The sequence below is a fragment of the Saccoglossus kowalevskii genome, chromosome 6, assembly GCF_978046115.1.
Source record: "Saccoglossus kowalevskii chromosome 6, keSacKowa6.1, whole genome shotgun sequence".
NCBI lineage: Eukaryota > Metazoa > Hemichordata > Enteropneusta > Harrimaniidae > Saccoglossus > Saccoglossus kowalevskii.
In genome coordinates, this window is record NC_140646.1 from 22,155,971 (window position 1) to 22,183,358 (window position 27,388).

A 27,388-nucleotide genomic window follows, 5' to 3' on the forward strand; every position below is an offset into this window, starting at 1 on the left:
CTACGATATCAGTATAATATTAATATATTGTTTTATATGTAATATTTTTCACTCTAGATGTGTAAACACTCAATAAGCAGAACTAGTTTATGTATAGAGCCAAGCACCCAAATTAAACATATAATAAAAAAGTGGCATAAATTCAAATACAAAACACCGCAGATTCTTGAAGCTGAAAGTCTTACAAACAATTCAACCACATTGGTGTCTCATTCAAGTGCGCAGCTCAATATGTGAAAAACAAGACAATGTTTCAATGCATTTTGTTAAAACAGTATTTACAAAAATGCCATGACAAATGTACATATCTGTATTGTGATATTGTTGTTCGTCAAATGTCGCTTCGCTGAATGTAAAACATTACAAATTATAACGCGATTTAAGTTTAACTGATCGGAATGGAATAACACATGATTCATGATACACGGCCAAATTTCATTCGAAAAAATAACAACCTCCTTCCGTGTGAGTTTTTTACTAATTCATAAAAGGGAAGTGAAATTAAAATATCCGATGAATGGGGATGTAATTACTAGCATTGTGTATAATCACTATCGGAAATAGGCAGAAGAAAATTTTTTTTTTTTAAAAACAACAGCACTAATTTCCGTTTCTTCAAAGTTTATTAATTACTAATTAAAATCACAGTATTGATTGCTTTAAGTTACCAATAATTACCTACTGTTTTTATCGGTGTATAAATGTCACCACATTCTCAGCCAAGGTACTCAGGCGTGCTCAGTTGTCATCGGTAAACACTCATCTAGACTCAAACAATGACTTATCTGTGCTATCTCGTCAGCGTGCTGGGAGTTCTCGTTTGGTGTCACGTGCATGCTGTGAGTCCATATTTTTCTGCAGAATGTTTACAGATCCACACAAAAAAAACGTGCATAGCAGTTATTTCGCATAGCAATTCGAGATTCTGATTTAAAACTGTAAACATTCAAAGTACTTTTTATTATCATTCTTTGCAGCTGGAAGTACATTTCGTAGAAGTTGACGGCGATGATGCCGACTTGGAAGAACGAAGGCGGAATGATATGTGGAACAGTTTGCCCGATGTGCTGGTAGGTTACCTTGTTATATTTGTGTATTCAAGTCATCGCTTATAACGGGGCTACTAAAACAGTGTGCGGGTGTCATAAATTGGTTTTGGTTTCAACCATGTTCAAAATGAAAACATTTTTGAAGTTTTAATTGTTATATTTTCCAGAAAGAACTTCACCCACCGCCAAGCGGTCGACAATTTGGTGAGTATTCAAAATACTTTGTGTTCTCACCACGTATCAACCATTCACATAATTATCACTGTGTTTTCAATTGTTGTTGAAAAATTGTGTTACTATATTTTTTAAGTTTATATTCAAATATCATCGTGTGGCTGAATAATTATTTTGCAACTTACCTTGATTGCAAGTAGGCGATGTAGGACTTTAACCAGCTATTGTTTCAGTCATATTCGTCCATCTCATTTTCCTCAATATTTTCTGGCCAACTTAGACTCAAATGGAGCAGCCGACCCTCAGCCAGCAATGGGACACATCATATATGAAAACAAGGAGATATTGGGAAGTAAGTGAAATATAATATTACCAATATATATTATTATGTCTATTGAGATGAAAAACAAACAAAAATGTTTGTCGCCATTTTTGTGTTTTTAGAAACGTTCTAATTTCTCTGCGCGTATTAATACATTTTCAGACGAAGAAACAGAAGAGCTGTTGTTTGAGGGCGATATATATCTTGGACCTGCTGTGAGTTTCGTTCTGCATGTTAACGATAAAATATTATTTTGCAATGATTGTTGTAAATGAATTTGTTAGATTTTTGATAGCATATATCTAATTTCAATGATTTGTTTTCCCGTGTATCTCAGTTGTCAAGTTCAGTGATTCACGAGCTGTCTTTTCTTTTACCGCTGTAGAGACAACGAAATGCCATAATTTACAAGACCCGATTATGGCAAAACGGTATCGTGCCTTATGAAATCGACTCGTCTTTTGGTAAGTGATAATTGTTTCATAGCTTGAGGTTTGGAAACTAGCATAATGACATGCAAGATAGAAGCAAATGGACGTTTTTTTCGATAACTTAGACCCTTCGAAACTTGTTACTTCTTCGATTTCCGTTTAATGATGAACACAATAAAGCACCGGTTCTCATTTGCTCAAATGAAATAACTACAGCCTGTTAATTACTTCGTCGCATGTAATTAAGGTTATTATTCGGAAATAATTACGTGTATTATAATTGTATCTCATTATTTACCCAAACAATACCTCAATATTTATTTTGTACATATTTTTCACGTCCTCTCATTCGTGCTTCTTGTTTTAAAGAAGCAATATAACTTTTTGGCAGTTTTGAGCATGTTAAATCTTGTTAAAGCCAATAATTTATCGTAAAATATTGAAAAGTGCGACTGTTCAACTGAGTTTGTCGTTGGTGGTGTGATCGCGCAGCCAAGAATTACTGATTCGCCAAACATCTGTCGATTTTTTCACGACAAATTATAAACCTTTGTTCTTATCGATATACATAATCGATCAAAATTACTTTAGAATATATATAGTTATTTTTTTTACACACTAGTAAGACGAATGGGCTGCTTAATAATAATATTGCATTATAAACTATTAGCGGAATTTGCCACTCTTTTCACAGACTCTAGTTCCGTGGCATCCATCAACGCGGCTATAGCGGAGTATCACAAACACACGTGTATACGATTCGTACAGCGTTCGAGCCAGCAAGATTATTTGGCAATATATCCTGGCAACGGGTATGTAGTCGTAGAAAAATTCGTATTCGGTAGTTATGATGAGTGTAACCCCCGATTTTATAATAATACGGCGCCGACAATTTTACTTAATATTCCATCTAGATAAAAACATAAAGATGTGATGTATCGTACAATAAAGATAATGCTTTGATTGTAATCATAACAGTATTCGTTTGACGGAATAATGAAAACTCCAGTGCGCATGCTCAATAGGCTGAATCCTCCAGAAATTGAAACAAAATACGTAAAATGTATACTTTTTTTTTTAAATAGGTATAATTTATTGAATTGAATTCACCTTGAAGTTGCTTAATACTTTACTTGTTGTGTCCTTTTCAGTTGTTGGTCTAGTATCGGCAGAGATGGTGGACGTCAGGCACTGTCGCTTGGATACGGATGCACATTCAATAAAGTTACACCCATGCACGAATTCATGCACGCCGTTGGGTTTGCTCACGAACAAAGCCGAACCGATAGAGACAGCTATGTATACCTGATATCACAGAACATTCAAAGAGGTAAGGACGTTTTATCCGTCTCAAACACGAGACGTAGTTGCAAAAAAAATGGGGCATGAGTTTGATTCTTTTTGGGGCAGGAGGCTTCCAAATTAGTGGGGTATATATTCAAAAAATACACCGCATTATAAATAGTATGTACGCGTAAAAAAACATGTTCAGACGTCAGTTTGATCTTTGTCCGTGACAAAATGAAAATACCATGTTTAAAAGGTGGTGGTCGTCGCGCTGTGCATGTGCGATATTTGTGTTGATTTTCCCACAATCCTATGCGCTCTTCTAATGAAATCACAAGTATGAGGTTTTACCTGGGCGCGACTGGCACTAATTACCGCCGGCGACTCCTTCCACACTTTCCAATCACCTAAAAATACCCAATTAAAGCTTGGTAACTTCTCAGTTTATGCTCGTTGCTCTTTGCAACAGTCAAAGTCGCCATCTTTGTTTATATGAGACCCATATATCTCGCGCATGCGTGGCGCGACGACTACTGTCCTTTAATATGTCATGCTGTTAGTGTAGCAATTTCAACTAAAGATATTGTCTCGTTTTCTGTAGGAATGGAATATAACTTTGAAAAATATGGAACGGATTACATCGATGACCTTGGCTCCAGTTATGATTACCATTCTATCATGCACTACCACCACACCGCGTTCACAATCAACGGGGAATCGACCATTTTACCAACACGGGCTGGTGTGAAACCAGAAGATCTCGGATCGAGCCCACAGTTCACTTCAACAGATATTTTCAAGCTCAATCGCTTATACAATTGTGGTAGGTTGAATATTAGTATTACCTCGACACTCGTAGTGTGAACTGTGTCAACATATGAAACTTGAACACGCATGGAGATCCCTCTATCGACAATCAAAGGCACAGCTGGTTTAAACACTCGAAGAAAAGTATAATGAATGAACAATCAGCATGATGTCCGTGGTTTATCAAGAAACGTAATAATAAGATTGTCGAGGTTTCCTGCTTGAAATATAATTTTGTATGTTGTTTATTTTAGATGGCGATGACGGCGATGAAGGCGACGGCAATGAAGGAGGCAATACATGGAGGGATGATCTGCGTTGTGGGTCCAACTATCCTCTGTCCTCTGGTGCGCCATCACAATGTGACCCCAATGGAATATATCCATGCTGTTCAACGGGCGATTGGTGTGGTAATACGCACGCGCACTGTGAATGCCCCGGATGTGTAGATTATCGTGGTGGGTATAATTTCGGTGTTTGTCATACCTCAAACATTATATTAATAATAACATTCATAAAATAAAGTGGTATGTTTACGCACGTGCTGTAACTTATCCAACAACAACGTTACACGACAACCATTTTTACTGGATGACGTCATACACGACGGAGTACGTGTCATTCAAGGTGTGGGTAATATCAACTCGAGCTGGGCCAGGCATATCCTACATGAGAATACATGGCAAGGGTGTGGTCAGAATATCTATATTCGGGTGGGAGCTATGTTAGATGATTAGAAAAGCGCACTTTACACTCAGGCTCTAAATGAAAAAGTTCAGAATGGTGATGTTCAACACTTTTGTGTATTATTTGTTTAGAAGATAACGGAGGAGAAGATGGAAATGAAGGCGACAAGAAATGGAGAGATGACCTCCGCTGTGGGTCTAACTATCCCCTATCCGATGGTAGCCCCTCAGAATGCGATCCCACTGGCATATACCCGTGCTGTTCAACAGCAGATTGGTGTGGTAATACGTATGCGCACTGTGAATGCTCCGGATGCGTTGATTATAGTGGTGGGTGTTTAGACGGTTGTCAATCTTATTACAAAGTTGTCTTTCTATAATATGTTTGATCGATGGCTGAAAATAATTAATAGGATCCCAGCGACCGGGGGAAGAGGTTCTAGTCACGCACGCAGTACTATGTTTACTTTGATATAACAGCCGATATGATTTGACATAATATTTACCATTTCGTGTGGTTAGTGTCATCAAGTTTATTTGCTTTCATATAATATTGGTGAACTCATTCTGCACTGAATTCATGTGGAAATTATATTATATCATATTACATTGCAGGAAATGGTGATGTGAAGCAATGGAGAGATGACCTTCGTTGTGGGTCCAACTACCCTCTGTCCTCTGGCGCACCTTCCCAATGTGATCCAAATGGAATATATCCATGTTGTTCAACGGCCGATTGGTGTGGTAATACGTACGCACACTGTCAATGCCACGGATGCGTGGACTACACGGGTAAGTTAAAATATATTTTAAAATAATAAATATAATTTCAAAATATTTGAGTACCAGTACTTCAGTATATCTGATGCGAGAAGGTTCGATAAATGGGGAGCGAAATTCGGTGAGCAAAATATTTCAATTCAGCAAAATTTGGGTAGCCAATTCAGATAAAGGATCTTTGTTTTAAACGGCGAGTAAAATAATTTCTTGGAATTAGATTATGGTTGACGAATTGAAACCGAGAGTGAAAAATTCTTTTCATATAAGAACTTTTTTACACACTTTCTTGTTTTCTTTTTTGAGACGCGGTCCGAATAACTGAAAGTCAACGTAGTTGGCACACTCTTTACATAAGTTGAATGCGACGGGAGGTTCAAGTTAAAACAACCAATGACCCATTATTTTTATTTATTTTTTTTTTGCAGCAAAATGACAATACTGAAGCAATACATTTGGCGATTGTACGAAGACGAGATTCATCGTTTGAAAGTTAAACTGATTTGGTAATAAGTAATTTATGTTTAAATATGACATTATGCAATAATAAATCATGTACACGATCGTGTCATAACAGCATCATTGATTATTTAAGTACATACTTTTTTATCCTAAATTCGAAACCTGACTATGCTACATAAGACGCGTAGAGACTGTGGGTGAATAATGTCCAATGAATAACTCCTGTCACTGAACTAGTCGTAATCTTTTATTTTAGATTAAACTGGACCTAAATACTATTGCATTATTATTAGCATGCAAGGTACTAACGTTAATACCTTCCATGTTATTAGTAACGAGCCTCTATTTCCCCTTTCTCCCTTTCATTACTTACCTTTTTATTAATTAACTGAAGACGAAACGATTCCATGACGTAAAATGGTGTAGATGTTCATCATTTCAAAATTAATATTTCATTAAGTTGAGCGAAAACTACACACCAAACCATATTAAACACCTTACGCCTAATTGCGTCACAGAAGCCGAATATTTTACGAGAGGACCGGATTGTTACTAAATTCGCCTTTGAACGTACAGTCGAACGTACATTGGTCTGGAATAACTATGGCAATGCTGGTATTTTGTTCCATTTAAAGGGCGGCAGTCGTCGTGCCGCGTCCTGTTCGATATGGGACTCATAGCGACGTATACAACGCGTGTAAAAGACATTGTTTATTTACATGAAATTCGAACACGCGCTGCGCGACGACCACCGCGCTTTAATATTTTCAAGTAGTAGCCGTCACATACATGTATATTTCACGCACTCATCCTGAAATATTGAATAGAATGAAATTTACAGTATCAGTTACAACTGAATTTATTTCATATTACAACATAATAACACTCACTTTTAAATTTTCGATTCTCGTCAACTTGAAGCTAAATGGTCGTCAAAAGTGCCCTCATCGGCGGGAAAGTTATACAAATGTATACGGACTCTATAAACTACTAAACATTTACTGCCGATTATACAGGCGTGGCTTGTACAGTCGATATGTGAAAAGTTATTCAACATATTTCAGTGCGCCTGCGCATCATAAACGTCACGACACTGAGTACCACGTGACTTATCACACAACGTTCAATAATTTAAATATGTATCACAAAAACGTTTTTCGAATATTCTAAGTGTAGACTTAAATATAGTTTACACCATAACATATGTGCTATACCATATTTGATGTGCTGCAACATACTGACTATGTTGCACCATAATGAATGTGATGCAAACGCAATGGCTGTGTTGTAACATGGAATGTACAGGAAACAAGTACATATGAACATAACAAATAAAATGCCCGCTGTGTAAACACATATCTTACAACACATCCGGAAAAAAATAACTCAACTTTTAAATAATGATAACTATCACAAATAATTACAATTCAAAATCATTATTATGTAATCAATAATACTGACAAAGAGTATAAATAATTTAAATAATTAATTGATTAATTAATTGTCAAGTGTCAGTGCCGTACATCAGATAACGTCTTTTATCTTTGGAAGTATGTAATCGCATCATTTGACATTGAATAATGCGTATTAAATCCAGCACCATATTAGTTTCGTTAATAAATAATTGTATAAATATTAAATATGGCTTAAACATTCTAGAAGGTGTAACTTCGGTGTATTAATACAATTTCACAAATTTCGTAAACATGTTCATCATATAATGCCGGCATTTAACCGTAGGTGGCGCTGTCGAGGAAGACTTCAAATATGCAGGCCAGGAAGGTAAGGCGGGTTCCTTAGGTCGAGTACTATTTAACGGTGGTAATAAAACTACCGAAAACAATAGTGACGCAAATAAGCTAATAAGCTACCCCACTTGTTGCTAACAATGGGAAAATAGTTGTTGAACTGGTATGGGGATCTCCTTAGTGAGCTGCCTGTGTTTCTAACAACAACAAAACTCTGGCCAATTTGTTGTCGAGTTGGTTTTTATTACCAGTGTTACAGGTGTGGTTAGACTTATTGATCAAATGTCACATGGCCTTGGAAATTGCAGACTATATAGTGTACTCTGTGAAAATGTTACTATCATGAAATTGTTGCCGTGCATACCAATGTAAGAGATAAGTCAGACGGCATTATTACAAATCATTACACCGAAATGAATTGTCTGATTGTTAGGCGAAGACCTTGCTCTACTATTTATATCAGTAAGGGCGGGAGGGATAACTGTAAAGTTTGTGATGCTTCGAGTAAGTCCAAGACAATTTCAAAATAACGCCTATTTCATAATGTTCCGAATAATAATGGCAACGTATACAGAAAGCGACATCTTAAAATCTTATTTTGACCATATGAAGGAGTTAATCTCTGAAAATATGAAAATATGAAAATAAAGGCAAATAAACAACTTTTTAACGATAAGCTGTGTGTCAATTAATATGCCTTGCCATCGTCCTAATCAACTACTCGGAATGCTTACAATATACAAAATAACAATTATTACAAAAATCGGGAGACATTGACTTTTCAACAAAACAAATACTCGCCACATCTTAAGTTTTTTGATTAATTATAAAAAATGCATCACGAACAGATAACACAACTGGAAGAGTTTTCAAACTTTTCTTCTCTGAAGTTCACATCACTCGGCACGAATGAGCCGTAGATTAGCATACGCCGACTCTTCTTGCAGACTTACCATACATCTCAACTGCAAAAAGAATATACAGAAAATAACTATTATGGAGACATATTTGTACGGTGCTGGTGCAATTGTATGTTCAGTGTTTCTACTCAAGCATCGAGTATTAGAGCGGTGCATTCTGTATTTCTATAATTATGGTATATCAATCGATTTCGGTAATATTTTTTATCAAGTACATCATTGCTTTATTTTATTTTCTTCTAGTTGATAGTTCTCTTGAATTTATCTATTTATCACATCACAGCATGGTAGGAATATTCTGGTTTGATGTAACGCCAAATCCGGTAGAAATTGGAGTTGTTTGGTGCGAGTTTGAGTCATGAGTTTATTGAATTGCGGTATGTGGTTGTAAATTTGATTAATCTATTACACCATAAAGTAATCTTTCTTTCCCCCACTAAGCTGTTTGCAGTCAGTAATCCTTACATTTCTCCTTTGATATCTCATAATTATTTTATTTATAACGGAGCAATTCAAACAGCACTAAGTCTACTTTATAGACACGTATCTTGGCAGACAATCACCAAGGCCACATTGCGAAGAATGCTGATAACTCTAACCAGACATAACATTAAAATTGACAACTAATCTACTGGGTTCTTGTGTTGTTGTTAGGATCAACATGTCCTCACTAAGGAGACTTCCAAGAGGGGTTAACAACTATGTATCAGTCCTTATTGGGAGTGGATCGAGATATTGACTAATCCCTTGTCCTGCTATTGTTATAACAGTGCCTTTATTCCCTGACCCTGGCCCAGTTCCACCTGTTTCATCTAAGTTTAATAACTGGTGTCACTCACTTAGTTATGTTTGCGACAGTCTGTTCCCCTGTAGTGATTGCCTAATTGTCTGGTAATGGGAACACATTGGTGCAGACAGTTGGAACGTAACTATGTAACGTATGTTAATTCGGGTCAAGGCTCTCACTAGAATGTCAAATGTTATTTGGATATCTTGCGTACACCATGGTGATTTGCTTTCAGTACAGCGCTATTTCGGTTGGGTGAGAGAATACTTTAATATAGGATATATATATATAATATACTATAGACATTGCGTATTCGTGTTTCTGAATCAGTTGCCCTCAACCAACGCAATTACACATAGAACATTCATCTTTGTCAATTATGATATTAGTAAAGTATATACAATTTTAAAATATAACCATATGGTTTTCTGTAGTGCATGTGGATTCAGTGTTGTACTTTGACTTGACCTGTCACTGTGCAAATATTGAGTTTTCAAGTATTTACCGTGATTAATACAGAGTGCTTATCACAATGCAGTGAGTGGAGTGCTCCAGGCAACGTGTCGATGTGTACAATGGTATAAGGGCATAAATATAACACAGACGTGTATTTTTCGAAGATAAATTATAGTGGTGTGCACCTTTTAAAGTTTGGTTCTGCTATTCACTGACTTACGTAAGAGACATTCTTTTGAATAAACAGGGGAAAAGGGCTGGCAACACCACGTTAAGTTCGCCCCACTAAGATATGGAGCATTAAAACCCTTGGAGATGCGATGGCAGAGAAACTCTGCAAAAATGTGTTTCCTTCATTTAGTTTTGCGTTATTTCATGATGAATTGGCTGACAGTTTTCCCACTTAGTGAAATGTGTTTCCCCTAAGATATAGACGTGCAGAATATATTTTATCTAACTCATTTGCTTTTGTTCTAATCCTGTCCCAGATTTTCTATTGGTCAATCCCTAATTGACTCATCATACTTTAGTTACTATATTCCTATCTACTAAATATGAACAATTATAGTATATTGACAAATATTACCAGCAAAAGTTCCCGAGTGCATTTTATTTTTAATTAAATAGATTTAATAAATTAAATCTCATTTTGCATAGTATCATTCACTGGACTGTGGTATGTCAAGGGTGTTCTAAGATATACGTGCACGCATCCTGTACATACCCTCTTCAAAATTAATGACTTCCCTGTGTCAAATGTTATCAGTATATGAAAATGAGGGATGTTATAATGTTTATATCATAGACTTGTTGCTGGGAGTTCATAGCGACGTTTTTATTATTTGTTTGCTACGCGATCAGTCCATTAGTCTCATGAAAACAAATTATTGCTGCAATCACAATGCTAATAATTATGTGTCAATTCTTAGGCCGTACTCAATCATTTTATTTGGCGACATTGGTCCTAGTATCTGGATTAGATAATGGTTTCATTGATCGAGTCATAAACTTATATCTTAAATAGTTAGTCTGACATTTTGTTCTGCTATGTTCGCGCAGACAATTAGGTATGAGTAGCTGCTACATTATAGCATTGTGTTTATGTTATTGATATAGATTTAGCAGAAGAAGAAAATTGTGGGGATAATAGGACGTCATTAGTCTGAAAGTTCGGGTGTTTTAATTTCCTTAACCGGGATGCTTGAAGGTTTTTGCGTAGATCACTGATTAGTCTGGGTAGTCTTCTTGCACTGATTCGGAATGTAGCATTGTAAATAAAAATAAAAAAAACTTTTCGGAAAAAGGGGCGAGTAATCGTCAAATGGTTATCTGAATGTTGATCTTAATTTTTAAAACACACATGCTTATCAAAGGTACAGTAGAGCTAGTATTGCCACGTAAACTGGTGTAGTGTAGTTGTACCTGTGATGTTTGAATATTAAAAGGAATGGGTTCGCCAGAAGACACAATGGTTATATGTAGATAAGGCAAGAACCTTGAGAGGAATTGCTACCATTGAAGTTCTTGTTTGGTTTGGCATGTGTGTAGATGAAGCGAGGTACTGGACACATTGAATAGTGTGTTTGACTTTTCCTTCTATCACCTCAGGTATAGACATACACGATGGTGCAGTCAAGCAGACACAGTAACAGTTAATAGAGGTAATCAAGTAGAAATACGAGAACGGAATATGAGTACCCATACAGAGACAGGGTGTCCTCATGGGAAACACAAACTGAATAGCTAACTCAATGTACATGATCAAGCTTAACTTGTCGGCAAGTTTGAAAAATATTCGTAACTTATAGTTCCATCAACAGTTGTGCTTAAAGTATATGAGGTAACAGGTGATGGAAGGCGGAGGGAGTAAGCATGGGCTGTTCAGTGAATAAAAACTACACGTGTAATCAATCAACAAATGATTAAACCATAATCACTGACTATTTTTAAAATTTAAGTTATGCATTAGCACGTTGTTCTGTGATCCATTTAAATAAGGAGGAATCCAATTCTGTCAGTCAATAGTTTAAGTAGGAGATTCATATTAATATCATTCTATTTTATTAATCTTAACTACCTAGCTAAATAATTAATAGCATGTTTCAACAATTCACGGTTATCACCATTCAGGTGGTCAGTCAGAGAGTACATTCTCTTTGTCATATTCCGGTAGAACTCACCTTCATTATATTGGTCATTCAACCAATGAAACTGTGATTTTTGAATCATCTCAATCAAGTCAAATGTATGCTAATGAACACTGTATGATTTTTCTGTACTAAGATGTACTCATTCATCTCAGAAAAATTAAAATGTTTTATAGACAATGAACTTAATGCTGCTGCATTTCTTTGAGAATTATACTGTTTGATTGACTAATTGAATTGCCGTATACAAAATATGACATTCCTAATATGACAAATTACTATTTTGCTATCACTACATTATAATAATTGACCGTGATAATAAACGGAAAGGATCATAGCTTCTCTACCTGACCACAATTCATGCGCTATCTATAGATAAACTTATTTATTTCAAGTCCTTGACCCGCGTGCCTTTGACATTGTTCCTAAACAGTCATTGTGAGCACCACCAGTGTAAAAATAAACCAGAATTCGTTTCTAAGTACAAAGGTAATGCTAGAGTACTTTCCCCCCCATAATAATAACTTTATCGTGGGAATGGCAAAGCAAGATGAATACAATCGCAATGATGTTAGAATTGCATAGCAACACTGCCCTTGTTTGATGTTGATTCAGTTCAGCCCCGTTTTTTAGCATTATGCGATATGTTTCAAGTATTGTCTGAAATAAAATTGACACTCCCTGCACCCAATTACCAACTTGTATTGAATATAGTAGGGTTTTGCAAGTTGATTGAAAGCTGGGGAGCCATACATGAATAAATTGTACAATGTGCATCTTGTAGGACATATTTTTTCCCATGGGAAATTAAATAAATTAAATTATCGATAATAAGCAAGTTACAATGCGAGAGTGAAATACTGTGATTGCAGAAAAACATTTGTCTCTACTTTGAACCATACACACAAAAGTTGTATGTACATCATGTCATCAGTTTTATAAACAAATAAGTGAATATATATGCATATGCTTTTGTTATTGGACACCACTTTATATTAGGCACCGACTGCTTTTTCAAATCACTCATCCAATCACACTTACGAAGCTACGCCAAGTTCAGGTGTATGTCACATACAAGTATTGTTATGTAAATTATGCATTGTCAATGTGCAATTCACATGCAAACTTTTATATCGTCCAATGAACCGATAAAAAGGCTTTTGGCAATGTGTAAACTACTTTGGTGTAGATTGATATCGTTTCAAAAAATTCAAACAATGCAATGCTGTGCTTAGAGCATGCCAGAGAGTCTTGGAGAGAATTCAGAATGTGTGTTAGTATGAATTAATATTTAGTTCATTCACATATTTATTTGTACCTATATGTAGACAAACTGCATTTGTAAGATACCCTATTCTATCATTAATATATGCACAATGGTGTTATTCTTAACTGTTCAAACTCGTTGATGGAAAGTCAAATCAAAATTATTTATGTGCGGATAATCAATGTCTAATTTCAGATTATCAATACGCGAGACCATTAAAGAACGAACGATTGTTCACTTCAAAAATCTAGAAATGTTAGAAATGTTTTACGTATGTAATTTCCACATTAATCGGTTGATTAGAAGTTAACGAAGTACTTTTGTGTTAGAAAAGTATCATATTCAATAACTACAGAATTGTTGAGACCAAATTACTTATAATGAAGAGCATTGAATCTACGTAATTTAGTGTTCAGAAGCGATGGAGTTATTCTCCTCACTCGTGTGGAGACGATGGAGCCATTCCTCATCACTTGTGCAGATGTAATGGAGCCATTTCTCCTGGTTTATGCATACGACTACGTCCTCTTTCTCCATTTCCTCTTTCGACAGTTACAGAAGCAGACACTTTGTTGATTCACTTTTAGATTAAATTGTTATTTATAGTCACAGAGTGGGCCATATTGTTCACGACACAGACAATACTAGACGCTATTGTGACCATGCTTTGTCAAACTTTCCAAAGTCATTCACCCATACCATCATCGCAAATGAAAACATTGTTAAAAGTATAAAGAATGAAACGTTCTATTTGGAATGCTATATCAGATATGTGGGGTACTTTAATAAAGGTTGAAAACATTGAACGTGGTGTAGACGATCGTGATACTGCAGAAACTAGTGAGATTTCTATCTGAGAGTATGAAAATCAATATTGGTTTCGGACCACCAGTCAAATAACCATAGCATGCGGAATAACAGAGGAACTTTATATATGGAGACAGAACAATAAATCAACCTATCTTTAAAATATATGGCAGCAGGGTGAGAAGAAGGAGGAGATTGGAACTGGATTATCATACAACTAGTAAAAGAAAATGTGATATAGCATAGTTATGCCTGCACATGTTAAGTAGTAAGGGGGACGACTAGGGTGCATCACACTACTAGTTAAAAAGGTGGTTGACACATTTGTTTCATAGACTGAATTTGCCATGATTACACACAATATTTATTAAGAAGGAAGATTAATTAACATTACATTAAAGAAAAGACAATAAATAAATATATCTTTAATTGCATTAAACATTTTATAGCTATTAACACATCCCTGACTTGTGTAAGTTTCAAAAAAAAATGTAAATAGAATTTCATTTAAGTTGGAATGCACATTTGGTATCAAATCGTGCTAATATTTTTATAAAAACAGTTTAAAAGTGTAAATCACAGTAGTACGCGGTTTTTTGAGCCAGCTGTCTACTTTCATAAAAATTTAGCTGCATTCAAAACACAGTATAATTATTTGGTGAGAAGACTACAGAAAATCGTCATCAGCCTGAGGGCAAAGTACACAACGTCAAACATGACTAAAGACTGTTAAAAATTCAATGGGATCTTTTTATAGTATTACTTTACTACACTCTTAGAGGTCACATTTACTCATTATAACAATAAAGCTATATATCATGACCAGTAATTTCTCAACATGTTAATTTTGTAAATGTTATTGTGTTATATTAATAATGTACTAGTATAGTAAAAAATAAATGTCAATAAATATTTGCACATTAACGTTAACGTTAAAAGTATTAGCACCTTTTCGGAAAAGTTAAAGAATAATTTATTACAACTTGGCTTTTTTTCATATTAACCGGAAAATTGTTGTTCCATTATAAATGTTTAACGGGAGATTTATTCAAATATGCGGGCTTTAACCTTGAAAACGTTAATTATTGTTAAAATGTTAAAACGGAAATTATAAAACCTGAATAAATTATAGCTTAAATTAAATGAATAAATAGCTTAACTAATTTGAGTAAATAACAATATTGTTAATTAAAGTATGCATATTGATTGTTAAAATAATTTAGTTTTTAATATTCCTATTTTAATCTGTTGTTATTACAAAAACGCACCTTTCTAAATCGCAGTGATCTTTTCATTGCGTTTACAGTTTCTGCAAGCACCTTTCTTGTTAGCGTCAGCCTCGCGTTGGAAACCTTTCAGTAGTTCTATCAGTTCTTGCTTCTCGAGCTCCATCCGCTCCATCTCCTGACGTCGTTTTCTCTCCGCGTTGGTCAGGGAGCGTACATCTTGTTGAAGTCGCGAGATTTGTCCTGCAAAGAGTTTATGATCTAACTTCACGAACTTGTTTGACGCAGAACTATTTAGTATTTGTGTGTTTTAAATTCTATATCAGAAGGAAAAGTACCTTAAGAAAATAAAGCGACCCTGAGAAAAATATCGTAAAAATAAATACTTTATATTTTTAAGTTTTTGTTATATATTTAATGCTGTATAAATAATTACCGTAATCTGTCATATACTTAAAGGCCACGTTAAAACTGTATTTCAAAATGTTAAATAAAAGCTAAATAAATGCTCCTTCAAAAGTGTCAAACAAGCAATCATCGACTTGATGTTCGGGTCATGTTCATCCTCCCCTCCGCTTTCTTTGACCTGTTTTTTCTTCATTCAAAGTATTGTACATAACTTGGACCCTGTTGCAAAGCAACACAAATTGTTAAATTGGACCTTGTGGTTAACAAATTCTTGAGGAAGGAGTTGGGTGCCAAGTGCTGGGTGCTAGTCGCCCGGTGATTCAATACACCGCGCGTGCTAACCTCAGTGAATGCCCGGCGTGCGAGGAGTGATTAGTGACAGTTTTAATAAATTTATCATAGAACTGGGATTTACAGATATCGGAAATGAGAAATTTATTAGGAGATATTTGCAGAGTCGCTTTATCTGTGTGTGTTATTATTACGTAGACAGTAGGACTTGTTTGTTGAAAGTAGTGTACATGATACAAAAGGAAAGGCTCGGTGTCGTCTGCTCCAGTGAAACTGTTCAAATTTTCAAACCAGTGAAAATGAGCATTTTCGTCGGAGAAATGATATATGCTTAATATTACATGTGTTATGTGCAATATTCGTGGAAAGGTTGAAGTTTGCTTGAGATTGGGTGTTTTTGGTTATGAAACTGTAGCAGACGACATTTTTGGTATGGGTGGTTTGTGATTTTCATGTGCAGGCATAGTTGTCAACAAATTCGTGAAGCGAAACGCACCCGTTTCGTAACACATGAAAGAGAAAAAAGACATTCAAATGCTGGACTTGGCAACAAGAATCTCACCTCTTAACTCGTCGATTTGCTGTTGCATGTGGCTGCTCTTCTGCACCATATGACTTCGCTGAGAATCCAGTCGGAGCTGCATCTCTTTGTTCTGGTCGTCTAATTTGCATATCATTTCGGATCGTAGAAGTTCGAGTTCTGTCCGGAGTTCGCCGATACAGTTGTGTTCTTCGTCCTCCTTTGTAAGTAAAGTGAGTCCGCAACCCCTGGGGCAGACTTTAGTGCGGAATTCGCAAGTTCCGAGATGCGAGTTGAGATTTCGTCGTTCTAAAACGACGCTACAACCGATACTGGGGCACGACACGTTTCCGAAACCGCATTCGTGTTCGTGTCGATCAATGTTTTCTAAAGTGGTTATCATACTGCATCCATTGTCCGAATTACCACATTTGATCTCCAATTTGTCTAGGTCGTTCTTCATATAGCGGAAGAGAGGTCTGAGTTGCGTTATAAGCAATGTACGACGATCTTCGGGGCAGATGTTTTCGTGGACCAACCAGCCATGGATGCAGGTCGAGCAAAACGCGTGTTCACATGGTGCTTGGAGGGGATCTTCCAAAACATCTCGACATATACAGCACAACAGCCCCTCGTTGACTTGTCCCAGGAAGCGCTCAATATCGTAGCCCATTGTTTAGCGTGTTAGCTTGATCACCTGAAACGACACGTTAAAAATATATCAAACTACGTCGACTATATCAAGCAATAAATTACACTCCTGTCTAGATTGACCTCGTTCGACGGTAACTGCCCATCGTGAACTTTGAACCCAAATACACTCGCTTAGTTTTCCCCATGTGAAACATTATTTTTTTGCCACTGTAACTTCAGACTATTTCAAGATTTGCAATCGTGCTTTTGTTAACACATATTAACGCTTGCGTCAGTGTCCATATTTAATAGACTGTTTTCTACCACGCAATAGTGTCTTAAAATATTTAAAAAGTAAAACCACGCTTATCCATCTTGGGCGCTAAGGCAATGTATACATGAAATATGGGTATTAGTAACGTAATAAAACAAATGTACAATCCATACCTGCAATGTTAAATTGCGTGAATATAATGAGTACCGCCAGTGGGGTCGATCGCTGAACAAGAATGATACGTCTGACTGGTTGATGATTGTGCCTTTTAACAGGATGCACTGTTCTTCGTACAAAGAATAACGACCAGCTGGGTTGTAGCGCCGACCTGCATATGTGAATAAACAATTAATTCAAAAATATGGAAATTAATATTCAAATTTCAGTTACCTGATATTTTTACTACTGGAACTAAGGTTTTATTTAAATGCAATCATCCCAAGCTCGCATAGCTTAAATGTTGTAATTCTCTGGTAGAAAAATGTAACCATTTAACCGGCATTTACACCAAATAAATAGTAAAGGAGCAATTCTGGATGAAAATATTACGCCATCATTAAAATTAATTTATAATGGAGTGCGCGTCGATGGAGGTCACAGCTTGCTCTTGTTGTTTCCATGGGAACAAGTGACAGCAACAAACTCATCAATTACCGGGACGCCGGTGAATAGTCGCCACCATGACGGTGCCGGCATTTAATGCGAAAACGCACGGTTGCTATGGCAGTATGGAAAACTCATACCGACATTGTACATGTATATATAACAGCACGTTAAACAGTTTTGCATTCTCGATTAAATATTTGCGAAAATAAAATATTTTATGATGAAATTGAGGTGACCCAAAAATGTCGGAAACGGGTTAAAAGAACCACCTGCCGTTCTCCGTTATCTGATACATATTTAATGTTTTTGTACAGAACTGGGCATCAATTTTGATTTCCGATTAAATTTGTATTTCCTATGTTATGGTTAAGTAATGAATGTTTCATTAGTGGGAACAAAACCTCCATAGTGCCGTTGTTATTTAATGGATTGTCAACCTGTGCACAGGAATCGTCAGTGTGCCGTGTCTATTGTTTTTATCCCCCACGTGACGACATAATTCCCGCCACATATTCCCGTTAGCTGGTAGGTCACATTTATTCAGTCAACTCATAGAATTATCATTATTATTATTATTATTTGGAAAAATGTTTAGTAAAATTATTTTTCACAACTGAAAACAATTAGAAGATTACACCCAAATCTTCTTCTAATACGAATGAGTACGTGTTCCATAATATTTGTGTGAGTGGGCTCGATTTGCACTTCCTACGCTGTAGGACACGTGGTGAATGGAGGACGAGGCAAGGTGAACGTCCTTAACTTATTGTCATAGTAGGCTACCAACTGTGGTCGTTGTTAGACACGTATCATATCGATTCCATTAGAATCGCGTTATTTTAGCCTACCAACGAAATCCAATGACAACCACTACCACATGTAGTTATTATCGTCACATAATTGGACACGCCGCGGAACTGAATAATTACATGGCGCCTGCATATTTGTACCGGTGGACTGAGTTCGGTGGCGTGTGAACTTTAACCTCGACACCATTTTATAGTTGGTGTAATTATGTTTCCCCCTCATTTCCGCAATTCTTTAATTAAAATTATTTTAATGTTGAACAAATCAGATTAACGCATCAGTACTTTAAACAATCGGGCAGTGTGGAAGATGCGACTGTCAGCGTGGAGGTTTGATATGTTTTCACTTTAAAATCTGATTTTCCATAATAGTCGAGATGTTGCCGCGAATAATTCACCTCGTGCTCTTAGTAGTTTAGGTAATAACCTAATCTGATCCAAGGCAAGAAGAATAGTATGAAATAACTACAGGGTGATTCTAGGGTCAGCCCGTCATGCCGTCTGGAGGGAATTGAACCATTAATTGTACTAAGGTGGTAATTCGGCTCTAATACTTTAAATACCGTAGACCGTAGTCAACTTCAAATTCCTGAAAGCACGGTCAATACGAGATACGTTCATTTCAAGGTATGTTTCTTTGTTCCATTGTCCGTCGATCAGTGTATGGGATATTATGTTTTCAGTACATTGGCACTCGTTGTCCTGACAATTGGGATAGTGCCACAATCTCCGGAAGTGACCAACAGGGTGGACAGGTTTTCAGGAACTATTTACTAAGTTGAGTAAACACAGTTTTTTTAAAGTCAAAAAACACAGGGGAAGGTGTGTAATGTTTGTTTCGTTCGCCCACCAACAAAAACATTCAAAAGTTTTCAACGTTTTAATAAAAGGGCACTCACCGTACGGTACCCAGCATTAAAGAGGGTGGGCGGCTGAATACAACGAGTATTTAACTCGAGTCGTATTCGACGATTGAAGTACTAAATCCAATAACAGGGCACGATAATAGAAGGGGGCAGACCATTGATTAATAGGATCTGAGGGAAAAATCCCATCCAGCAACGTTCACGTCTCTGAATGTGTGTCATCGACGATGTCAGACGTTTTAATTAAATATAATTTAATTATTGCAGTTGGTTAGCCGAACAAATGGGCTTTGCCTGGCGTAGTTGCATGCTTTACACAAAGAATAAGTCAGTGACTGGAGACAGGACAATAATGAGGATTGGTAGCGAAAAAATGTTTCTCGACACATGAGCGTTATTGTGATTTCAATTGCAATTGTAAGTAAGCAAAATAGACATATCAATCGGATGTGGGAAAATAACAGGCCATTCCTATTCGAGCTAAGCCTGTGTGTCCCAACGGTATGCTTGCATAGCGTCCGTTTTAATGAAATCGTGCCTTCCAATACATCGTTTCTCTCGCGAGTAGTTGTACAGTGGAAATTCATTGTATTCCGCTGGACAGACTCTATCCACATCCCAGGGCATTCTGTACGCCCAATGAATTGATCGAATTGTCTTTTTTTTTCAATTTTATCTGAAATGTAGCGTACTTCTCATCATTGTTGTAAATGACCTAACGCTAACCTTTCAAAACTGCCTATTCTTTCACTCTCCGCCATTGTCGACAATCGAGGCACTCACCGTAACTAGAAGACACTGAAACGCTAAAATCCGGAAAAAAACTTTTAAAACAAATTGAAGCGACGCTAACCAAACAGAAACTACAAACTCTTTCATTGAAACAAATCCTATGTTGTTCGGTGTCCTAGTTGAATAGTTTTGATACCGGTGCGCGTTTTTTCTTCTGATCAATGCGTTCTAACCCCCTCCCGGCACGCAACTTATTCGGACTAATTTAATTACGTTGCGTCAGGGAATAGTGGCGTACCACGGTTGAACGAGGTCAAATAATAATGATCCTATCCAATTCATTATTACAGAGCTTATATATAATATCACAGTTTTTTTTATCTTCCAATCCGATTGGTTCGCGTGAGCGTATTCATTGAACTAAATTTGCGGTCATGAAATCAATTGATGCTTTTCATTCATGATATGATATTGTCTGTTTTACACTGGTTGGCAGTGGCCAGCGGTTCGGGGTCGGTGGGTCCGAGCTTACAATACACGTCGTCCAAGCAAGCACTCATTCACTCAAGCCGACTTGCCATCGATCTAATACCTTACGTAACTGCTTGGAAGATAATCGTTCTGACTTCTACATGGAGAGATACAATACTCAGTGTTTACCCTATACGTGTGTTAAACAGCTGACCCGGTATATCGGATAGCAGTCTGTAAACAGACACCGTATTCGTGTGCCATGTATAGTCCGATATAATAACAAGGTGCTTGGCTCCACTGAATCGCAGTGTACCTGTTTGCGCTAATAAATGTGAGGCATGCCTTCAATGGTAAACAATCGGGGCGATATTTGAAAGAAGCCGGTTTTTAGCCGCGAGCTTCAACTGGATGAGAATATCAACACTAGCTCGTAGAATGCTAGAGGGCGAAGCGAGACGATCGAGAATGTGGTCTGTCAGACAACTTTCCGCACAGGAATGTTGTTGATTTTGGCGTTGTCAAAATTGTGGTGATCTTTAATATAACGGCCTATTGAGCACTGTGTCACTTATTTTAAGAGTCATATATGTATGCAGCCTATATGTAAACCTTCAACTCAAATCCCGTAAATCCCGTACGTCGTCCTCCAAAGCGGTTTAACGAGACAGGGTATTGTCGTGAAATCGATAAAAAAACAAAGGTAATATACCAATGACCTCTAACTACGCAAGGCAACACTCTATTTTGGAATGTTATCGACTTTTAGTTTTAAAAGTAGATCTTTAAAACGACGCGGCGACCTCCGATACAATCAATTGACTTCAACCGTGACCTCACATACTTCAAAAAAGGTCAGTATACGTGATAAAAACAATAGCTGTAACTCTCACTTTCAATGATTATCAAGTAAAATTCCTTAGTTTACGAAGGCGATAACGAGCGATAACTCGTGCAATTACATGCATAGTTCAATTTATTTTAGTACAAAGTTCAAATTTAGTAAGTAAATATTGTTTTACCACGTGCATGCTCATAATAACAACATGGTTGGTTTAATCTGGGGACCTAACCACCTGTTGATATCCAAACTGATATCCCTGTACGTATGTGCGAGTGAACGTTGTGTCGTTACTCGGCTAAACGTAACAATTTGAAGCAAAGCACCGGGACGATACTATAAATTCAACGTGCAACAGTAATTAGAGCTTTACGGTGTGTACTTCCCTAATCGGTCATAAGTGAAATATTCCCTTACCTGTTCCTGATTTTCCACCGTTGCGTTTTTATCTTCTGTAATTTTTGCTCTGTGTCTACTGTCTCGTTCGAAGACAAAACGGAATAGCCGTGTTTCGCTCTATCAATGGGTCTCTCCTTCTCGCTCTGGGTGCCACTCGTATTCTACTGGCCTGACTTTGTTATGGTCGCTATATATAAACATGTTAATACAAAGTGAACCCCCTAAGCTCATGATAAAAAATGTCCCACCCACAACATCAACAATAAAAAAAAAACAATAACAAAATGCCATTCAATGTCAATAACTTTATATCAGACCCAGGCGACGAACGTTTGTATTATTATTTCGGTTAATAAATCTCCGTATACTAAAATTGCATGAACGACCATACAGCTATGGTGACTGAAAATAAAAAAAGAAATGGGCGGGTACTGTGAACAATAAGGGGTATTTTCGGAAAACTCGATTTTTCATTGGTCTTTAGGGTGTCACTTTTTGTGTGCTGCCTCCGTATATGGTAATATGTAATTTAAATAGGGTGATCAACCATTCATATTTAGTACGTGCGATTAGACCAACAATGGCTATTGTTATTGCTTCAACACAATGCATGACAATAGTAATACTCCAGTCATTGCGACATAACTGAGTGACAAGTCACAGCGATTTTAACGATTGGTTCGGCGAATTCTCCCAACGGGGAGTGAAAAGAACAATAACTTAATGACGGGATAGAGGTCACGGGGTCAGAGCCCGGTGTATACAAATTGAGACATTACCCGTGTTTACGCATTGTGGACCCAGTAGGGAACAATTCTGTTTACTTGATCTGCGTCACTGGGCAAGACAGTCTGAATAGTGACTGGCCCATTTTAGCGGAAACGTTAAAAATTGAAGTCAGCTAGATTATTGAAATCTGTAACTATTGTTATGCTTAGAATATTGTAATTCGAACGTGTTCAAGTGGCTCTTCCGGGAAGGAAGGCCTGCTGTAACCATTCAATATGTGAATATTGTCGCATATTTTACTAATTGTGTCGCGATGACGGGTAAACCATTGGGCATAAATAATTGTAAACACGCACAGAGAGGGGAAATGCCATTTATGTATCATAAGTATCGATCTTAGCGCAACTCTGAGTCAGAAATCAACATGTATTTGTATTTTTTTTAGATTGACGTGTTGAATGATGTGTACCGTTTTAGAACTATTTTTTAAACATATTAGACTCACACGTGTTTTATCGGATGTATATTTATATAAAAAATCGTCGATATTTGGCGAATGGTTAACAACAAGAGATCTGTATCAATTGATACTACTCTGGCGGTAATCAGAGTGACATTATTTTGGCTAGTAATTGATTGTAAGATAGATAACGATTTAACTTTCATAAATGTAACTGCTTTTGATCACAAAAGACAGGATAATGAAAACCACCAACACGAAAAACAGCGTGGATAAATAAAACATTCCAACGACGACCTTCGTTTATCTTCATTGAGACCCACGGGTGACTCCGCGGTTGGTATTTATTCGGGATGCAACTAAAAGGAAACAGGAAGGATGAGACGGACGAAAATACGAGACAATAGTATTGTCTTTGGCCCTTCGCAAAATAAACATTGTCGCGTATATCGCGTACCTTAACAGGGGGCACAACGACGACGATGTGTGAATGATCGATCGGTCATCGTGACAGTAACGTAAACATTCCACGTGTTCGGAATTAATAATACCTGAGTCAACATAGAACAACAATATTTTGTTATCGTTCCTTTCACACCCGTTAAATATTACACCGTGATGGTATAGTACGTGATTGATTTATGGCTCAAACGTCGGGGTTTGAGTGAAAAGTATGCCTAATAAAAGCTAAAGAGTAAACAGAAAATAGAATAATTAATTTTTAATAATTTGAAATGACAACAATTGTCCGTCTAGAGAATGATATTTTAATAATGTGTATAGTATGTGCATGTTTCCCCGTCAATACTATGTCTGGTGGCATGTATACCGCTCAACTCAGTACAGGAGATATTGGGAATGTGTTGAACGTCACACGTTATATTTGGCGAGATAAAATCATGTAGCGGCTCAATGTGTAGGTGCAATATTAAATATTTATTTATATTACGTGTGAATTAAACACGTCGATATAATTCCCAAATCACTGATCCCATTGACAATATTTTCGTCCTCGGCTATCGACAATAAAATAATTTACTTGTGACTCGCAGCATTCTATTCTCACCATATATCTACACTGTTTTATGCTATAAACTTTGCCAAGATGCGATGATGTGTGACGACAGAAAAATCGATAAAAAAAACCATCGTAAAATCTGCAGGATATTGATCCAATTTATTACCTTGCAGTGGGAGACATACCGAGAATCAAAGAGCGTCGCGGTAAGTGCACATGTCACAAAAGAATTCGAAGATTACCCATACCACGCCTAAATGATGCACGTCGTCTATGTTTTGTAGAGATGATATTACCACCAATATGTCTGTACTGAACATGTTAAAGTAATGTAAATTGGTTTCAAATGAGTCTGTACCCGCATGTAACAAACTTAGTTCCTAGTATATGCCAAATTGACGCCCGAGTAAAAACAAAAGCTGAGAAATGGAAACATTGATAATGTCACGAAGTAACTATGCTGTACCTAATGCAGCTAATAATTCACCGACTACGTTCCTTTAAACAATTATTAAATAAAGCTAAACTAAAAGGAAAAAATATTTGCTTCGGGTCTGAGATGTTTTAAAAATGGTGAAACGACGAGCTTTTATTATTATTATACACGTAATTATTATTATTATCCGACCGTCACTTTTCCAAATCTCGTGGTCCTCTGTGAACTGATGCACACTCAGTCCAGAAACAAGACACTTTGGCCTAATGCAGTATTGGCACTATTATTGTCGTGTTTAATTCAAGTGATTACACTAGTAGTTTAATATCAGTTTCGTTGTTCGATATTTTTCGACTGTTTAGAGCGTACGAGCCATGCCTTTCCAGTTACCAGATTTACTTTATTTTCGCCATAAATATAATTCAGGCAAAAAGTAATTTGATTTTTGTAGTACCGCATTAGCTCAAGAAAAGGCTCCGATAATTCATATAAATTCGATAAAATCGTATAAAAGTCCATCGTTAGTCTAATAATAAGACATGACACTGTTCAGTACACTAATCAGTACAAATACATAATTTATTATAAGTACATACAATTAAATTGTTAAAAATATAAAATAGATAAAATGATCTTAAAAATATTATTTATATCAAGAAATTGAATAGTACAGGGGTGGTCGATTGCAACATATAAAGGAACAGTTTGTTTAGTGTTATTCTCAGACTGATGTATCACTGTTTTAAGCATTATATTGACGCTTTTCGCCGTATTACCTGTAAGTTGGCAAACTTGAATATGTACGTTATATATAAACCGACACCACATCATTGACTAGCATTGTTCCACGAGATTGAGCAGAATTGCAAGAATTGAGACAACGATGTCGAAACCCGTCAGTAATGTACAAAATTTCAAATACATGTAAGTTTTATTTTTAATTCCATTAAATAGTGATAGTTATACATTCTCGTCTTGCAATACATATTAACCATGTTCTTATCCCCCTATCGTCTTTAATATAATGTCTTACGTCCCCATTGATTTTTTGTTTTTGTATCAATTGCAGAATGCCGCTACGTGCATTGACCTTCATGTTTGGGTCAGCCTAGGTCACTCAATTTAAACTGTATCCGTACCAACGAATTGTTGGATACAACACTTGCATTGTTTTGTATTTTTTAGCGCCCTGCGGTAAGGCTCGCCAACTTTGTTGATTGGTCTTGGCACCTTCTCAAGGCTTTCTCGGGCTTGTTTACCAACCCAGAGCGGATGTCAAACCAACATTTGTTGTTTCTAGTACTAAAGTGACAAGAATCTTAAAGAAAATGATCCCAGGATCAGAGAATGTCCGATCACAGCTGTCGGATTCCGATACAGTAGTTGTCATGTTAAAGAATGATTAGATATCAAGGAGACAGTTAATCTTCTTGTTCATAATAAAAACAAGTAAATCATGGCAGACTTTGATCTTTTTTTACGTCGTCTATATACGGTTAATTATGAAGACACGGCCGTTATTTAGACCCGTATACCACTTCCCATACTACCAAAAATCGACAAATTACTACACTCTACGGGGTAATAGGGAAATTAATCTTGCGGAAAATGAGAGAGTAAGCGTGTGGGGACATGTTTGTTTCAGACCATATAACTCAGAAGGTGGCATTGTTTTCTCCTGGGAAATATTGTAACAAAAAGGAAGGTGGATAGAGAGGTTATGGCGACTGGTAGAGCAGACGTGATGGGAATGTGTGCGTTCGCCCCGCCCCAATGCTCCGGGAGGGTGAGGGTGAGGTAATAAGCATTTGATTAAAAATAGATATTATACTACATGAAACAAGTTTGGCAAGATAACACTGAAATCAGTTATCAGAAAACTGGCATGTATTTTATTCAGTTTCAGGGCCAGGTTTTATTATTTAACAAAATTCTAGATAAATTTGCAAAACTCAGATCACACGCTATAATCAAGAAAAGTCAACAGTAAACTCCTCCAAACATATCATCTCACCTAATTCATTAAGGTGGTTGGTTCAATACAGTTTCACAAAAGTCTTCGATTTTTTTTTTATATTTTGCGAATAGATTGCTTATTTCTACACAAAGTCACATGTGAACTAAAATTGGGGCATGCACCTATTTATTTTAGATAAACGTGATATTACCGTTACAGTTATGTTACAGTTATGTGTATACAATGAGTCCGAAACTACATTTTGATAACAAATGGGGGGGGGGGGTAAAGATACGGTAGTTATAGTAATTCCTCATATGCTAACACATGGGCTAAATGTTCACGGGAGAAAACGCCTGCGCCTCTACTTCGAACCCACCGCGTTCGAGAAACTGTATTGAGCAATCTTAAAACAATTACACAAATACACCAACTTAAAAACACACTTCATGACCCAAACGCGTTCTTTACGTTACACAAGTCATCCCTGACACTTGTCAGACGTTTAAAACACATTGATTATCGTCTATGTTACGATATTTCAGTATGTCCGTTGTCCTGAATAAGAATCAAATACAACACCTTGAA

The 27,388-nt window shown here is 36.7% G+C and overlaps 2 protein-coding genes across 3 annotated transcripts; one reads left to right on the forward strand and one right to left on the reverse strand.

The window, feature by feature from the left end:
* Nucleotides 1-718: 718 nt before the first annotated feature.
* Nucleotides 719-6,112, forward strand: LOC100374911 (uncharacterized). Its single transcript, XM_002731896.4, has 13 exons — nt 719-839; nt 978-1,070; nt 1,217-1,253; nt 1,504-1,575; nt 1,708-1,760; nt 1,931-2,009; nt 2,671-2,788; nt 3,128-3,306; nt 3,865-4,086; nt 4,325-4,528; nt 4,889-5,086; nt 5,372-5,548; nt 5,962-6,112. Exons 1-13 carry the CDS (start codon nt 777-779, stop codon nt 5,967-5,969), a joined length of 1,503 nt encoding a protein of 500 aa, XP_002731942.2. The 5' UTR covers nt 719-776; the 3' UTR covers nt 5,970-6,112.
* Nucleotides 6,113-6,829: 717 nt separating this feature from the next.
* Nucleotides 6,830-22,439, reverse strand: LOC100375062 (E3 ubiquitin-protein ligase NRDP1-like). Of its 2 annotated transcripts, XM_078006793.2 has the most exons (5): nt 22,219-22,439; nt 17,653-17,807; nt 16,615-17,269; nt 15,396-15,596; nt 6,830-8,708 (listed from the first exon to the last, which is right to left on the reverse strand). In XM_078006793.2, exons 3-4 carry the CDS (start codon nt 17,243-17,245, stop codon nt 15,400-15,402), a joined length of 828 nt encoding a protein of 275 aa, XP_077862919.1. In that variant the 5' UTR covers nt 17,246-17,269; nt 17,653-17,807; nt 22,219-22,439; the 3' UTR covers nt 6,830-8,708; nt 15,396-15,399. The 2 variants fall into 2 exon arrangements, with proteins under 2 accessions (XP_077862919.1, XP_085356318.1); XM_085500192.1 differs by lacking the exon at nt 15,396-15,596.
* Between the last annotated feature and the right edge of the window lie 4,949 nt (nt 22,440-27,388).

What these genes read in the sequence shown, in the direction of transcription:
- LOC100374911 (XM_002731896.4), top strand. Translation starts at nt 777, where the DNA reads ATGACTTATCTGTGCTATCTCGTCAGCGTGCTGGGAGTTCTCGTTTGG. An exon ending in TGAAATCGACTCGTCTTTTG is followed by an intron (nt 2,010 to 2,670) that starts GTAAGTGATAAT and finishes CTCTTTTCACAG; the next exon opens with ACTCTAGTTCCGTGGCATCC. An exon ending in ATCACAGAACATTCAAAGAG is followed by an intron (nt 3,307 to 3,864) that starts GTAAGGACGTTT and finishes CGTTTTCTGTAG; the next exon opens with GAATGGAATATAACTTTGAA.
- LOC100375062 (XM_078006793.2), bottom strand. Translation starts at nt 17,245, where the DNA reads ATGGGCTACGATATTGAGCGCTTCCTGGGACAAGTCAACGAGGGGCTG. An exon ending in GCAAATCGACGAGTTAAGAG is followed by an intron (nt 15,597 to 16,614) that starts GTGAGATTCTTG and finishes AACTCTTTGCAG; the next exon opens with GACAAATCTCGCGACTTCAA.